This window comes from Centruroides vittatus, unplaced genomic scaffold (assembly GCF_030686945.1).
Source record: "Centruroides vittatus isolate TY-2023 unplaced genomic scaffold, ASM3068694v2 contig_452, whole genome shotgun sequence".
NCBI classification, from domain to species: domain Eukaryota; kingdom Metazoa; phylum Arthropoda; class Arachnida; order Scorpiones; family Buthidae; genus Centruroides; species Centruroides vittatus.
In genome coordinates, this window is record NW_027122248.1 from 1,145,917 (window position 1) to 1,163,345 (window position 17,429).

Sequence of the window (17,429 nt, forward strand, 5' to 3'; positions counted from 1 at the left end):
TGCTTAAACGCATTCCTAAGTTTGTAAATAAAATTTGACCATATGGGAAGTGTTTAATGTGAACATTATATTGTAATTTATCTTCGATCGTTACGTATACAGTATTTGTTGTCAGTTAATTCTTTGATGAAATTGGTATCAGAATATTGCGGATGTAACTCGTAATAATAATATCGTCTGCTTGGATTAATTAAAATATTTTCTTTTGAAATTATTTGGAAAAATAAATTTGTTTTCTTACACCCCATAGCTACTTGTCAATCTTCATTACAGACCCTTTATAACGTATGAGTGGATTCCTTTGAAGGTCCACTGACAGTTTTACAAGTTCTGGGAATTTGAAGTTGACTAATTAGACGCCTAAAATGTGTAAAATATTTGAATAAATACATCAATTTGCCAGCTTAAGGAAGTATGCAGCAAAAATTCCAAAGTTATTTTCTACAACTTTTGTATGTTAATAGTTTTTCGTAATGAATGTAGTAAGAATTAAAACAAGAAACCGGCTAACAGACACATCGAAAATAATTTAAAACTAGCAGTGACTAATATTTAACGCAAATATTTCTGATATATTACGTTTACATCATTTCTAGAAGCTAAATTAAGTACAGTATATGTTTATTTATTTGTTTATTTAACTAAACGACACTATGGCCATTGGCCTTTTCCAAGTGTCGACAAAAATACATATACAGAAAATAAACAATCAACAAAACAAAAAAAAAAAAAAAAACAATATCTTCTGCCAACAATATATTATTATTTTCGGGAATGGTTTCTATAATATCGTTTATATAAATATTAAAAAGTGGCTATGCTAATTTATAATTACATTTTAATAAATAATTGTGATTTACTGGCATTTCTTTTTTCTCTTTTCTCTTGTTTGGGGCCCACGTTAGTTCAAAAGTTTTTAAATACGGCCATTACATAGAAAAAGGTTGCCCATCCCCTGATTATACTAAATGATTAAGTATAAGTAGCGCGTATCAACGTATTAAAGTACGAACTTAGTTTTATTTTATTTCATTCATTTAGAAAATATTACATTTACTGCAGAAGGAGAAATCTTATTTCAGATAGAAAATAGTTAAGAAAATTTATTGAAACATCAAATAAATACATTTTAAAACAGTTTTAGACGTTACTAGTAAAATTTCATTTCATAATATAATACTGTAAATATTCTTCGATACAACTATGTAAAATTTTAGATTAACACTGTTTTATTTACAAGTTTAATAAGGGCGCTTTCGTGGATATCTGATTAATCACAATTAACTGTGGAGACTTTGAAAGCCATATTATGTGTGAAATATAATTTAAACTCTTGCGAAAAATTTAGCGACATTTTAAACAACGACAGCAATCTACTAAAAAATTCACTCGATGAGAAATATGCGAAAAAAGAAGAGTTTTTAAAGATTTATAATAGTATATAAATTTATTATATTTGTAAATTTTACATTCGTTCAAATTTTAAAAAAATATAACAATACAATTTTTGCGTTCTTTGATAATAAAATTTTGTTGATCTAGAAAAATTTTTTTCAAGAAGACAACAACTTCCTACTCCCTCGTCAATTTTGTCCCGCTTCACAAATGTTAAAATCTGGTCACCTTAAAGAAAATAGAACTTAAATTTAATTACTTTATACTCCATTTACACTCATTCTGAAATGGATCCCCTGCTGGACTGTAAATGGTCAGCTACTCGTACCTAAAGAGAGAATTACTGTCGTGTGTGCCATATGTACAGCTAGAATAGTGATAGTTGAAGAAAATACTTTAATTAATCCAAGCAGACGATATTGCTCCTTATTCATTTAGTATAAGGCTTACAAGTTTACTAACATCATTAAAAAAAAACTATTTTTCTGTTAATGTATTCTCTATTTTTTGCTTACGAGCAATTCGTGAAAATGTGTCATTTTTGTTATTTCCTGAGTCTACACAGTACAAGAAAAATTTATCTGTGCAGTTTTCGAAATGGACTTGCATTATGTTTAAAGTAATGTTTAAATTATTTTTTATTTTTTGTTGGAAAACTTTAATGTTGTGAGAGGGCGCTTTCGTTTCGCGCGTTTTTTGGTTGTTCCTGAGAGCGTGGACGCCATCTTGGCTGTGGAACGGATTCGAGAGGAGTCCGGGCAGTATTATCGCAGTGTTTTGGATTGTTGTGAGTAATAAAGATCGTTTTATTGAGCAATTATTGTGATTTCGTATACAGTGCATTTTCGTCGTAAACACATTATGGTGCTTGTATATGCAAATATTTATGTAAAAATGATTCATTTAATATTTTAAGTAAAACATGAATATAATTTAAACATTTCAGATTAATGGAAAACTTTGAATTGTTAAAAAGTCGTCTTAGTATTGTTCAAGAAGAGAAGACCCAGTTAGAGAATGAGTTGAAGTATCAGACGGCATACAATCGCTCACTTGATAGAGAAATGAATTTTTTCTTTTGAATTGCGATTAAAAGAATTACTTCTGCAGCATTCAAACGAAGCATCTCTCATTGTGATGACGCTTCCAATGCCTCGTAAGAGTACCTGTTCAGCACCTTTGTATATGGCATGGTTAGAAATGTTAACCAGAGATATGCCACCTTTTTTTACTGATTCATTTTAAATAAAGTAAATTTGAATAACAATTACATTTATGTTTATCATTTCTAAATTATATTTTCTTTCATACTTTGTAGATAAATCAACAAAATTGTATAACAATTCAGAAAATTACAGCGATGAATAGTATCTATAACTTTAAATTGTACAAAAAACACAAAATATATATGAAAAAAATTTATTTTATTAACAATATATATTATATATATATATATATATAATTCTTAATTGTTTGTACTTTAGTTCTTTACAAGGGGGTTACATAGAGTGAGGTTAGTGCGACAAAATAAGTTAATATAATAAATTAATACAAGATATTACAAAATGAAACACAAAGTGATATACACGAAACTGAAGTTAGTACAGTTTAACAAATTAATGTAATAGCCCTAGTACAAGATAATATAAAATAAAATATACAATAATAATTGTTTTCAGAAAAACAGGACACATTTAAATCCTGGAAACATAATCAATCTTATCAAATACTTTTTCCTACTTGCTTGAAATTTTATACAATGAAAGAATATATGTTCCCAAGTTTCACACACTTGGATAATACTACAATTATTCTACTTTTTACTCATAGAAATTTGTCATATTGATTTCATTTTTTCTATTCATTAATATTTATTATAGAAATTTAATTATTAGTTTAATTGATGTTTTAAATCTAAATATTGATGAGAGCATCAAATTGAAGAGGGAAAATAACCTCTCGTCTTGGGACCTTCTTTTAGTAAAAAAAGACATGAAATTGATAAAAAAAACTGAAGTTGTTACTGTGTAACAAAATGTCTTCCAAATACCCATTAAAATATAGATAAATATATGTATATTGCTTATTTTTCATAAATAAAATATTTAAATTAATCTGAATTGTAGATATGATCACTATAAATTATAAACTTTTTTAAAGTGTTAATTATTTTATATTAAAATTGGAAATTACATCAATTAAAAACCCCGGTGTAAAAAATAGGCCTAGGAGAGTTTTCAAACTTTTACATTGGCGCCATCTGGATTTCACAATACTAACTATCTACATACAAAAGTAATATTTTATGTTTAATATACAGTATTACAAAAATAAAACATTTAACTTATTAAATATAACACAATAATAATTAGAAAGTATTATCTATATTTTTTTATTACGATAACTTTAATAAATTTTATAATAATAATAATAATAGTAAATATAATTTCATTATTTTAATAAATTTAAATTTAATTAATGGTAAATAACTAAACAATGAGAAATGAATTTATTTACTGAAATAATGCTTTTAAATAATGGAAAACATTTAAATTATTTCAATTTCTTAGATAGCTTCTACGTCATAGGATTGTCACAGGAAATAGAATGGCGTCACCTTATCTGTTGCAGGTGTGTCTACGGTCACGTGACCTGTGACGTGACCTCAGAAACACGTGTTTTTGTTTACAATATTATATTTTGTAAATTAATTAACAGAATTGAATAAAAATGTGTAAAATTACAAGAAGCGATGTATAACAAATATATAAGAGCATAAATTAGCACAATAACTAAGAAAATAATAATAAAATTTACAAAAGTGACTTCTATACATCGCGTATATACGATTAAAAAAAACTTGAATCAGAAATCATGAAAACTATAACAGAAATATGTAATGAACTAAATAAATTTGTGATATCACAAAAACTAGCAAAAAAAGTTAAAGAAACAGAGAGAAAAAAGATCATTTACCTCAGTACTATCATGACCTTGAATAGTCTAAGTGGTAAGTTTATTTAAAAAATCAAAAATGACAAATTTATTTAAAAATAAAATTCAAAAAAAATATTACTATGTAAAATAAAATCAGAAGAATATAATCGCGAAAACTGCATACTTCTAAGATGCATAGTTCAAATAAAAATTGTTATTATTGCCTTCGTTGTCAGCCCGGCAGAAAAATCTGCCGGTTGAGTGTACGAACTTGGAAACGACCCGGCAGAAAATTCTGCCAGGTGACGTCAAACGGGTTACGTTTTAAGAATGTTTCACGATATCCCTAGTTCGGGACATGTAGGTAAGAAAAAGATGCGAAAGAAACTACAGACACAGTTCTTTTGGCCAGAGATGAATAAGAACATCACCCATTATTGTGATAGTTGTCAAGAGTGTGGGATGAGGAAAAGGCCCCAACACGGACAATAAGCCCCATTGCAGACGTTCCCTCGAGTGTCGAGACTCTTCGAACGCACTGCACTAGATATCCAGGGTCCCCTTCCTATCACTAGTAGCGGCAACAAATATCTATTGGTCTTTATCGATCACTTTTCTAGATGGGCAGAAGCGATTCCGTTGCCCGATATTACCGCGAAAACAGTGGCGAAAGCGTTCGTCACGCAAATTATTCTTAGACATTCGGTCCCAAAACAATCACTCACTGACAGAGGACCCAATTTTGTCTCCAAAGTCATGAAGGAGGTCTGCGAGTTATTGAAAGTGAAAAGACTCCTTACCACAGCTTATCACCCCCAGTGCAACGGAATGGTTGAGCGATTAAACAAAACGCTAATTGACATTTTAACGCACTACGTCGATGCGGATCAGAGGAACTGGGACGAGATGACCCCGTATGCGCTCTTTGCGTACAACACTACAGTACACTGAAGTACCAACGAAACACCTTTCTTCCTCCTGTACTGACGTGATCCGACCTACCCCTTTGACATCGTCATTGAACCGAATCGACCCCGATATGACATAAACGAAAATTACGCGAGCGAATTGAGAGTGAGGATGACCTCAGCTCATAAATTAGCTCAGGAACACGCGGAAAAGGCCGCGAACGATAGAAATACCTATCATCAACGTAAGCACAAGCCATACAAATTTTCAATCGGAGACAGAGTCTTCGTTAATGAGGTAGCTACACCCGCGGGAGTGAAACGAAAATTGGCGCCTCGATGGCACGGTCCCTATAGGATAATAGCGGAAAACGAGCCCCGTAGACTTCATAGTCCAACACATCCAATCCGGGAAGAAATTGCATACTCATGCTAATAGATTGAAGCCTGCAATCGCTAGGATGGAGTTCGTACCCTCCGATGCAGGAGAAAAACCCCCCGACGCGCAAAACGCAAAATCATCAATCCCAACCGAAGCGCAACCGCAGACGGAACCAGTTGACCCTTGGGATGAAATTATTTTAGAGTCGCTGCATCAAAGCCAGTTAGATACCACGAACGTTGCCGAAGGCACAGGAGTTGATCAACCCGCAACTCCGTCGCAACCTACACACAACTACGCTCTCGGAAGCCAAGGACCAGTAAGCGAATATCCCTGGGTCCTTCCCAGATCGTCGGGAATTATACCGCCGAAAGTGGGGGTGTTGCGGGAAGCGGAGACTGCCGAAATGGCTCAGCAAAGTGAGGGCCACCCGCGGCTGCTACCTCCCACTCCGACTGGATTATTTGACAATTGTAAATGGTAGCTCCTCTTTATCGTGAAAGAGAGGCTATCATCTCCTAAGCGGAGAGAGGTCCATTGTAAATACGCGTGTTCATTTAAACGAATTGTCGCGAAGCGGGACTAGTAGTAATGTAAGACTCCCTTTTTGATAGATGACGATGGAAAAATCCGTAACAAATACAATCTATTTGTTCATGCTGATAACTTACATTGTGTATGAAGTATCAACAATTGTGCCTGCCTTGACCAAAAGTGTCGTATTTTTTTATCAAGAAAACTTCCTCATGACCACGAGCCAGTGGACCATGGTTATAGAAATATCGTTCAAAGAATATGACAATTACCTTCGTGGATTACACCATCACCTGACCTCTTTAACTCCGGTCGTCAAAAGAGGGAAACAGAAGCAAGATGATCCCATGAAGCCCTTATGGACTCTAGCCGACGCGGAGTTGACAAACTTACAACAATCCCTCGCCGACTTCGAGGCGGAATACAATGAATTAAAATCCACCGTAATCCTAGGAAATCCCTCTCGAGCAAAACGAGGATTAATCGACGTCGGAGGGAAAATCTTAAAATTCCTTTTCGGAACCGCTACCTCGGAGGAGGTTGAAATAATGAATAGCAGGATAGACAAACTATCCCGCAACCAACAAAAGTTTGTACACATATTAGACGCCCAAACAACTGTCATGAACCAAACCCTTCAAGCGGTCAAGGACAACCGGAAATACATCGATATGATGATCCGACGACAGGACTATTTAGATAAGGAACTTCAGGTATTCAGTTACACATTCGTCGTGTGTACTGCACTTCGATACGCCGAAAATGCTGTCATGGAATTCCGAATCGGCATCACGAACCTAAGACAAGCGATAGAAATGCTAGAAAACGACCAACTTAGTTCCTATTTCCTGCCAAGGTCACAATTGGTAGAGGCGTTAACGGAAGTAAACAAACACTTGCCCAGCGGGATTTCGCTGATCGAGACTTTAAATGAAGACAATGTCTTTAAATACTATCAATGGATAACCACTACCGCTGTAGCACTTCCGTCAACACTAAGAATTTTCGCAAAATTCCCACTAATTACTCCGGAAGGATATTTTGATCTATACGAAGTAGTGAAATTCCCCGCTTATTTCCCTATTTCGAAGACATTTGCTCATTATCAAACCGAATATCCGTACATCGCTTTGTCCAGGAATCGGCAGCTTTACATGCTATTGGAGGCCCACAACTTACAGAAATGCACAACCGGCTTGACCACTATCTGCGCACCGGAAGTTGCAGTCTGGAAGCTTCCGTATCAATCGTGTGAATACGCCTTATTAATGGCAGACGAGCCAACTATAAACCGATTGTGTAAAAGAAAGGTGTCAGTTTATCCAAAACCAGTGTTCCGCCGCATCGACGAGGAAGGAACTTGGATATACTCCACCCCGTCACCTTTAAATTTAGTCATCGAATGTAGTCAACTGAGAAACCCACGACGTTCACCAGTTACGATGGTTAAGCTAAATAACACGGAATCTTTAAATTGCCCATGACTTGTTCCGGCCACGTACCCGGCGTGCGACTCACGTCACACTTCCAATCACGGACTTCCTTTAAAGTTACACTCCGAAACCACTATGTGATACCAGCAATACCGGACGTTCTCAATCTTACGGAAGCGAGGATACTACGGGACTATATCCAAGAAAACGTCACCTTAAACATCCTTCGAACCAACGAACACGATTGGTCATTGGAATTTCCGGGATGGAAATTACGAGATATAAGCCGAGAAATAAAATCAATTAACACGGATATTCTTTCAACGACACCGAGTGTGTCAAATTATCCCGTGTCGGCATGGAACCCGATCCTCATAGCCTCTTGCGTTACTGTTCTGGCGACACTTTTAATCGTTTGGGGATGCCGCAAACTGTTACGCCGCATGGGAACCCGAAGATCTGCGAGTCCTTACCCCTCTTTCCGACGGGAAGAGCGAATAGAACCGGACGCAGTGGAAATGATCGAACTGGTACCCGTAACTGCGAAAGCCGGATCATCGTCGGGTATCCTGGGGGCAAGAAAAGACGAAAGGGAGAAGTTAACCGTAGCCAAACGGGAAGAGGTAGTTACGCCTCCCGTCAGAATTGAGACCATTCCTACCCAGATGAGACGACTATAGAACGGCGCGAGAGAATTAAATCATCTTAAATAATAGTATTTTATGTTGTCCGTGGCTTAGAAAATTTCGACTCAACCAAACTTTTTTTTCCTTTTGTGTAGAGACGAAGATATGGAGGAAGATCAAGTTGTGACGCTCCCTATGGAAACATCAAACCCGGAACAAGATCCGCTCCAGGAGTCACCTCCTGATCCTGCCCTGGTCTCCTTATTTGAATGCCCTGTCTGTTACGACTACATGGAGCCCCCTACCTTTCAATGCCCGGCTGGACATACAATATGCTCCCGATGTTCGCTGTGTGTCCGTCAATGCCCGCTTTGCTGGGGAGAACTCAGGAATTACCGTAACCTGACGCTGGAGAGACTAGCCGAAATTGTGGCCTTGCCGTGTGTCTACAGAGGTAACGGCTGTCCGAAAACAGGACTTGTCCCAGAGAGAAAGGTCCACGAACAGTATTGCCCGTATCGAACGTGCTCATGTCCATCGATGGACGAAGTCTGCACATGGGAAGGCGTGTATCAACAGGTGATCCCTCACCTGACGAAACGACACCCTCACATAGGTCACATAAATCACAACGCTGTCAAGTTAGTCCTCATAGGGTTGGGAGCAACCCAACCCCTCGTATGGATAACTCATCTCCACTGTTATCAACGAGACTTTATTGTCCAGGGTTTTAAAACGGAAACCAGCGATGAAAACTCTCCCGTTTATATCATCGTACAGAATGTAGGAAGCTGACAAGAGTCGGGCCGCTTCTTGGGAAGAATCGAGATTCGCGGGTGCGGTAAGACAATGTTATGGGAGTCCAATCCTCAGAGCGTAACCGACGATCTAAAGGCCACCCTGCGAATGAGGGACTGCTTAACCCTCAGCATAAAAATGTTGGAGAGAATGCTCGAGGATCACATCTTGACGGTAATAGTGACCATTCACCCAATGGGAACCCAAAGGGGCGGCGAAAGGCCCGAACCAAACAATACGGCCTAAAGGACCCTAACACCAGGAAATACGGACCTCCTCTTTATGAGAAGGCAACATCAATCGCGAATAGAAACCGACTCTCCAAAAAGAAACGGGAGAGAACCCGCCAATAATAGACGTCTACGTCATTAACCAATAAAACCTTTTTCTTTATATTTGGCAGACAACGAAACAAAAGCAAAAACAAACACCAAGAGACCCCATGGCGGAAGCATCGGAAACCTGGAATTTAGAGGAGCTTTGCGTTTGTTTTGTTTTGGATAGTTCATTGTTTTTCTAATCGGTGTTAGAGCCACGACTATAGAGGAGCTGGATCTGGATACAGCATACGAACTTTTCGGGTGGCGTGATGAAGAAGGGGAAGAAAAGTTTCGGATAAACCCGACTGCTGTGCGGCACGCCATCGCACGAATTAGAAGTGCCCCCAACGAGGCAATCCCAGAGATGCTGGTCCTACCCCTGCAGGGAGAGGTGGACCCCGAGTTAAGGCGAGAGGTGGAGGAAGCGGCGAGATACGCGACACAAAGGGCAGAATACTTCCAAGAAAGGAGACACCTGGCCCAGAGCAGCCAACATCATGGGAAAGAAAAAGGGCAGGAACCTCCAAAAACAGAGGACCGGGGAGCCTTTTCCCTTCGGACTCCGCGAGGCGTGGGAAAAGGCCACGGGATGCGGGAGCTCTCCCAACGGTTTCTGCGGGAGCGGGAGCAGACCCAGTAAATTCTGCGAGAACGGGACCAGAGGCGCCCAGTAGCGGGAAGAGCCAGGGGCTGGTCTCCGAACCCGCGGTGAAATGCTTGCCGGGGCGGGGACACCCCAGAGACAGGAGAAAACGAAGAAACCCGAAGGCCCCGACTCCTGGGTGTTGCAGTCTGTATTTTCCTCTCTCATTATTGTTTGTTTATCATATTGTATTCTTTGTATTGTAATTTGTAAATCTGTTTGTCCATATATATATTTTTATATTAAATCTTTTTTTTGCTATATGGTCCGTCTAACAACTAACACAAAAACTGATCTGTCGCGAACAAGAACGGAGACGGTGGTCGACAAGAGTAAACGGAACTCGTCGGGGAGAAGTAAAATAGGATCACTACTTCCGGCAAAGTGGAGATTGAACTGACAGCCGAGCTGCCAGGTAAAATGTTGCCAAGATGTAAGCAACATTTTTAAAAGGTCGGGAGCCCTGTGAAGATCCTAAAATCGCGCCGGGAATTCGATTGTTTACAAGATTGCTACATCGGGAAATTTCGGAAAGTCAATCGGAGCGAGAACGCGCATCGGGCTATAAACCGGACCGATGTAAAGCATTTCTTCTAAAACAAACACAACGCCGTAATAAACGACGAAGGGGATGTCGCGGTGCTCGTATACAAGAGTCGAGATGTAAACAATTAACAAAAAGGGGAGAAAGAAGAGAGACAGATGGTCAAAGACACCTGTTAGACCATATGAGCCGGGGATCGTCTCGAAAGGGGGGGCAACCACAGAACGTTTGGCTGATCGGTTCAGCCAGATGTCCGCGAGAGGGGGGCAAACAGTGTAAATTATGTGAGTAGCTGTCAATGCCCGGGCGCCGTCCCCGGCCAAACTTGGTTTTCGTCTTGCTTAGAAACAGTAGACTGACCAATCGAGAAAAGGAAAAAGGGACTCAAGACCAATCAAGAGGGGAAGATTCGAGGGAAAATCGTATAAAAACCCCCGAATCAAGGTCGGAGGGGAGACGACGGAGCTTTCTACCAGGAAGTGAACGACGGGACTCCAAACAGCCACCTACTCCTTCACCGACGTCCGTCACCGACACCTGGGACTCTTCTGCCCGACTGCCTCGGGGCTTCAACGACGACTCCGACAGCACTCCCCGATCGCCGTCATCCGGAGCTCCTTCTGCCGCAGACGATCTAGATCGCAACTCGTATTGTACTTTGTAAGTTTGTTTTGGTGTTAAAATAAACGGTAATTGTAAGACACTTGTCATCTTTGCCTCTGCCGCCACCACCCACATACGATCGGTTCCTGGGTTTTTCCTGACGCGCAATTAACTAATTGCCCCCATATGTCAGCAACTTACAATTCCATTTAATATCGTATTTACATTAATCGTGCGTATCAAATTATAAATGATTTACATTTGATATTATTATTATATTGATTTTTAAACATTTGCTGATCATTACACAAAAATATATACCTCTTTATGTGAATTTCAAATTAGAATTGTTTTATGTGAATTTATTAATCTGATAATTAAATTTATATCACAATACTGTATCGATTTAAGTAAAATGGTATTCGCTTATATCGGTAATAACAATTTCTGTTTAGAAATATAATTTTAATTAAAATTTTATTTGTTATTATTTTACAATTTCCTTGTGTATTTATTATTAAAATAATTAGGTTATATTATTTGAGTACAGTATCATACACTTTTTTCCTTTTCTGGTTTTAAAAAAACAAAAGCAGAAATTATCATTATAGCAACTATTATATATAGTTGCAATTTAATAACTTTTTAAAAACAATTTATTAAAGTTAATAATATTGAGATTTCAATCTGCATTAGCGTGTGTTTCTCTTAGTTTGATCCGGCCGCAACACTCTAGCGAGAAACCCCATCGAGACTGCAGCACAGATCACCAAGCCTCCCCACCACGACAAGGTGGAGACACGACGGGGAGGAAAAAATCTACCTCCTGCCTTGTTTGCGTATTTCCAACTGCTCACTGTCTGTTGCTGACCAGGAAAAAAAGAAGAATCTTGTAAATCTTCCCGAAGAAAAAGAAGAATCCCGTAAACCGACCGGGACAAAAATCGCCTGGTCAAACCCGACTGCACAGTGCGGCAGAAAGGAAGTACCCCGTGGGCACCACGAGGACGTAAGGCTCGGAGGATTTTCGTTTCCGCCCCCATTTAGTCCGGAAAGACGCGTATTTCGTCTTTCCGCATTAAATAAAGCGAAACAAATAAGACGCCCGATTGTTATATTTCATTCTTATTATTTGTATTGTCGTTTGTTTATTTTTTCGTCAATCGGTATTGAAATTGATATTTTTGCAATTTATAAATCAAATTCTTCACAATTATATTAATGTATAATTAATGAATTAAATTATTGCAGACAATTTGTAAATTCGTTCTAGCAACAACATTCTCCATTGCGACTTTTTACTTATTCTGTTTTAAATTTACATAAATTCATAAGTTAAAGATAAACATTCACTTTTTCTAAACATATTTCTTGTCATTGTCTTAATGGTTTACAGAGAAATCTTCGTTTTTGTCATTTTGAAACACGTTGTTTTGCACCTGGAACGAACAAGGGAGGATTTTCTCGTGCGAGTCTTACATTTTAATAAAATATATATCATTCGAGAGAGGGGGAAAGTATTTTTACTTTCTCGGCTGTTACGTATAGCAGCGAGAAAGTATGGCGATTGGTCAAAGAATAACCCTTCAAGATTTTTACATTTTTGGACTCGGGGACCTTGAAATTACGAGAAATGCGAAGAAGTTCGGGGGATTCTGCATGTATGGATGTTAGTGTGTGTGTTGGACGATTTTGTTCATCCTGTTTGAAGCCTAATAAGTCTTGTGCTTATTGTCGAAAATTTTAGGAATTTTGCAGGAAGAGTTCGTATATTACGGAAATTGATTCAATAATATTTGAAAAGTGATCTGTGTTAAGACAAGTTGTGATGATCCCGCACGTGATCGAAGTTGCTAACCTTAACGTCCTGGAAAGACTTCATATGAAACTTATTAAAAAATAAGTTTCATATGAAGTCTTGTAAAAATGCTAGAATAATTCTAGTTACGTGATAATAAAGTGTTTAAATTTTGACAACAGATTGTATAAACTAGGTGGGAAGTATGTTCTCATAAATATTGCGTTTATAGAAAAGTTATTGGGCTGCTATTTGAAAAGAATTGTAGACCTACAAATTTCGACTGTCATCTTTTGTGTGTCTGTCCGTCCGTCTCTGTCCTTCCATACCGCAGTTAATTAATTTCTCGATGCTACCGCATATATCAAAATCGCGTTAATCAATTACAATGGTAACTCGGTACTCGACCAATCACCATCCGCTAGAATAATTTTCTGTTAATAGAAATATTTTTATTTTTATTTTGTCACCTGTAAAAAGTTTTCTGTAATAAAAATGAGTAACTAATTTAAAAATAAAATAAAACTTTAGAGCTCCCTTGAGAATTAAAAGGGCATCCCGACGACAAAGGGTAGCGCATGCCCCAAGTATCCTAATGCCGTGGTTCTCAATTTTTTTAAAGTCGGGGAACACTAAACTTTGACATTTTTTCCGCCAAACACTTAAAATACATCAGCTTTAAAGCAGGAGTGGCAACCCTTTTTGAAATTAAGAGCGCACTCGGTCTAGTATATGACGTTATTAGCATTTGCTGATTACATTCCCATAAAAAAAATTATGTGACATTGTATTGATTTTTCATGGGCAACAATTTTTAATTGTATATTTGATATTTTCACGGAACACTTGAGGTGGCTTCACGGAGCACCTCAACAGAGTGAGACGGCCTTAATGTACTGTACGGATGCTCCCGCTACCCACCAATTTTGATCAGCTTGGAGTTGACGAAATTACCTGAAAATGTGTGTATGTAATGATATGTGTTTTAATATGTAAATACAAATTAAGAAAATACTCGGATAAATAATCGGACAGAAAATACATATAAATACATGTAAAACCTAAATGTTTCTAATAAACAGTAACATCTGACGATATTCGATTTGCAATTGCCATAATCATATGCTAACACACTGTTAAAATGTGCGTGATCTGTCTTACCTTCCATTTTTCGAATCGAAGTTTTCTGTAATTATCGAATAAAATTATGACATTATCTGAATTTTATTCGAGAATTACAAAAAAGTTCGGACAATTCAAAGTCGTGTTTTTTTGCTTCCTTGAGATTCAAAATAACGAAGTTTTACTATATCGAGAGGGATCAAATTTAATGAAAATTTTCTTCGTTATTAGCATTTAAAAACTCATTCCTACCCTCGTAATTAGACTTTCTACCATTGAATAATAAATAAAAATATATACAAAAAAATTTCTAATAAAATCTCATAACACAATTTTATTAATTTATTATGATTAATAATATAAAAGTTATTTTTTAAATAAAACTTTTAACTGGGAATGATACGCAACGCGTAACTGAATAAAAATTGCATTATAAAATACATAAAAATACAGTATATATCTATTTATGGGTTAAAATTAATTCAGTATTTCATGACTTTTCTAGTAATGTGGTCCTGAAACTTATAGTCGTGTACCCAATACGAATCCGAGTACCCCTTGTGTAAACCCTAGTCTTCTTTCTAAACGTTCTGTGTCTTATCAAATTATCATTGAAGAGCAATGACAATGCGAAACGATTGTGTTGAAAAGTTTTAAAGATTAATTTCCATAATTTATTGACACGTACTGTACCGGTGCCAGTATATGCAACAAAAGATCCGCACGAATCACGCAATTCGGCCAAACTTTCAATATTAAATTTCGTGGCAACTTTTAATAACAAATTGTCAGAGTTTTATTGTTGAGAGCGGTCGGTTATTGTTATTGCGAACGGTTGGATTTTCAGTTCGTGCGATCAAGATTTTCTCGTTTCAAGTGTTTTTCTCAGTTTTGTTTCGTTTGCGTCGATTTTATCGAATTTACCGTTCACTAAAAGCAGCGGTTCCCAACCTTTTTTTTTGACCAGGGACTACTTTGGTTTCATTGTTGTTAGCAGGGACCACAAGGTTTAAGAAAAATCGAATCCGAACCTGGGGATCGAATCCGAACGGGTCGAATAATTCCCAGGAAATTTTCGGGGGGTGGTCCGTTCGGATATGTCGGGCCTCGTCCCTCACCACCCGGTCGCCCCATTGTGGGCCTGGCCGAACCCATAATGGGCCTACTAAAAGATGCCCTCTTAGTGCCCTCAGGGCGGAAGAGTTAAAAAAGTACTATTATAATAGAAAACATAACATTTTTAGTAAAAATTAAATTCAGTTTGTATCAATGTGGGAATAATAATTTAAATGAATAAAAGTTTTAAATCTTTCGCGACCATATTTTAGCTCTTGCGAACCACTGGTTGGGAACCGCTGACTAAAAGCGTTTATTTTGACGAAGTCTGGAAGATGGGCGTTCGGTGGATAAGGAGGCCGTGAAAACACAGATATCTGGTATTTTTCCTGATATTCATTAAGTAGGGCACCGAAGCTATGTCGGGATGGAGAACCCAATTTTTGTTTGCTAGAAATGAGGCCGTTTTCGTCTTACATTGTTACGGAGACAACTGAGAATGTCAACGTAAGATTCTTTGATAATAGGTCTATGGTAAAGAGGCTGATTTCCATGTCCATGAGATACGCTTACTATACCTACTATAGCGGGTTTGATCGCCAGTAATCATTCTGTGAAGGATATCTGGTAATTAAAAACCTCCGTTGATGCATTTCCTAGTCTTTGTGAAGTACGTCATGTTGAAAGACTCGCAGATCGTCTATTTATTGACTTAGGCTTGTTTCTCTTGGTCTCTTTGCAAATTCGAAAAATTATTTTTTTGTTTCTTGCTGAAGCTGGTCTACTTGAACGAGGAACGTCCTCTGTTGATTTAAGGCTTTCTTTAAAACGCTTGAGCCATTCATACAATTGTGTAATTATTTTAACATCATGAATATGATGTTAAAACCATAGACTTTACATAAGTTAAAGACATTCTTTTGAAATATCGATTCTTTTATCGATATTATAATGCAGCTCTATATTTATTATTGTTAATTCTTAATACTTTTCCACTGATACAGCAGTATTAACAACAATAATAATATCATATTTTCGAATTAACGGCATGTCAGTTCATCCGGCGGAAAACATGAAATCAGATATTTCCGTATAGCAAAAACCGGTATACCGGTTTACTAGGCTGCTTTTATAGGCATCATATCTAAAACTATAATTATATGTTTAATTTATACATTTTGTCTTCTTTCTAACAAAATACCCGTACAATGCCGAAGTGTTTTGTGTGTGTGTGTGTGTGTGTGTGGTGTGTGTGTGTGTGTTATTTTATTGTAATTTGGCCCAAAAATTGCAAAAATAAACATATCAAATTTCAGAAACTCGCTATAAATTATCTCAAGTTTTACGGATTTACATCAGATTTATTTATAAATAAAGATTGATAAGTTGTTTTCAAGATTAGACTATTAAAACTATTACTTTCACGGCAGATTGTTAGTGCATCTCCGCCCCACCCCTACTGCTAATGTCAATAAGCCGCTAATTGTTTTATTACCCTGTAAACAAAAACTTTTTTGTCCGTTGTAAGTCTGTTAAATTACAATGTTATTGTTTTACTGTATTCTACTCGAAAGAATGTTTTCTTTAACATTTAACAACTAACTTTGTCAGATCTGATTAATTTTATGTTTTAGTGACAGTTTAAACGGCAAGCCGGTAACCTCCGGTTCCTATATGTCGACCAATCCGCAAAAATACAATAGTAGTAATAATAATAATAACAACAACTAGGGAGTGCTTAAATTAATATATTCATTTTGATGGTAGGATGGTCGAGCTGTTAAGGTTACAGCCTACCTTTCTGGAAACTCCGGGATCGAATCAAAAATTCCAGTAATTTTTCGGGGTGGTTCGTAAGATTGTATCGGGTCCCGTCCCTCTCTACCCGGCAGCTCCATTGTGGGATTTTTTAAGGCAAAATTTCGGAAAAATAAATTCCGCTGCATCTCGGTTACGGTGTCCCGATACGTTCGGGTCACTCATAATAAATAGGCCTACTATAAAAATGAAAAAGTTTTTGAACATAAATTCTATTTTAAATTTATTATTTTTTTAAATTAAGAAAAAACTTATTGTGTATATCTTATTTTATACACAGCTGCATAGAGACAAACGTTTTGTAATGAACTAAAATTAAAATGTATTAACTATGCCTGTAGAATGTAAAAACTACCGTAATTATGTACTGTATGTCTATGTGCGATGCCGCTATTAGAGAAGAAAAAGAAAGAAAGAAAAAAACGCATTTTTATTGCGATAACTCCTCCACATTTAAAGAGGAAGTAGAAAATTATATATCACTCTCTTAACTGAATGAATTTTAAAACGTT

General features: G+C 37.0%; 2 protein-coding genes across 2 annotated transcripts in view; one reads left to right on the plus strand and one right to left on the minus strand.

Annotated features, from left to right (window-relative positions):
- The window catches only part of LOC136977194 (acyl-coenzyme A synthetase ACSM3, mitochondrial-like), a 148,512-nt gene that overhangs the window by 60,071 nt on the left and 71,012 nt on the right, over positions 1-17,429 (minus strand). The window lies entirely within an intron of this gene.
- Positions 8,381-9,010, plus strand: LOC136977235 (E3 ubiquitin-protein ligase SIAH1A-like). Its single transcript, XM_067272705.1, has one exon. The coding sequence runs from the start codon at positions 8,381-8,383 to the stop codon at positions 9,008-9,010; it is 630 nt and encodes a 209-aa protein (XP_067128806.1).

Coding starts and splice junctions, on each gene's coding strand:
- LOC136977235 (XM_067272705.1), top strand. CDS start 8,381: ATGGAGGAAGATCAAGTTGTGACGCTCCCTATGGAAACATCAAACCCG.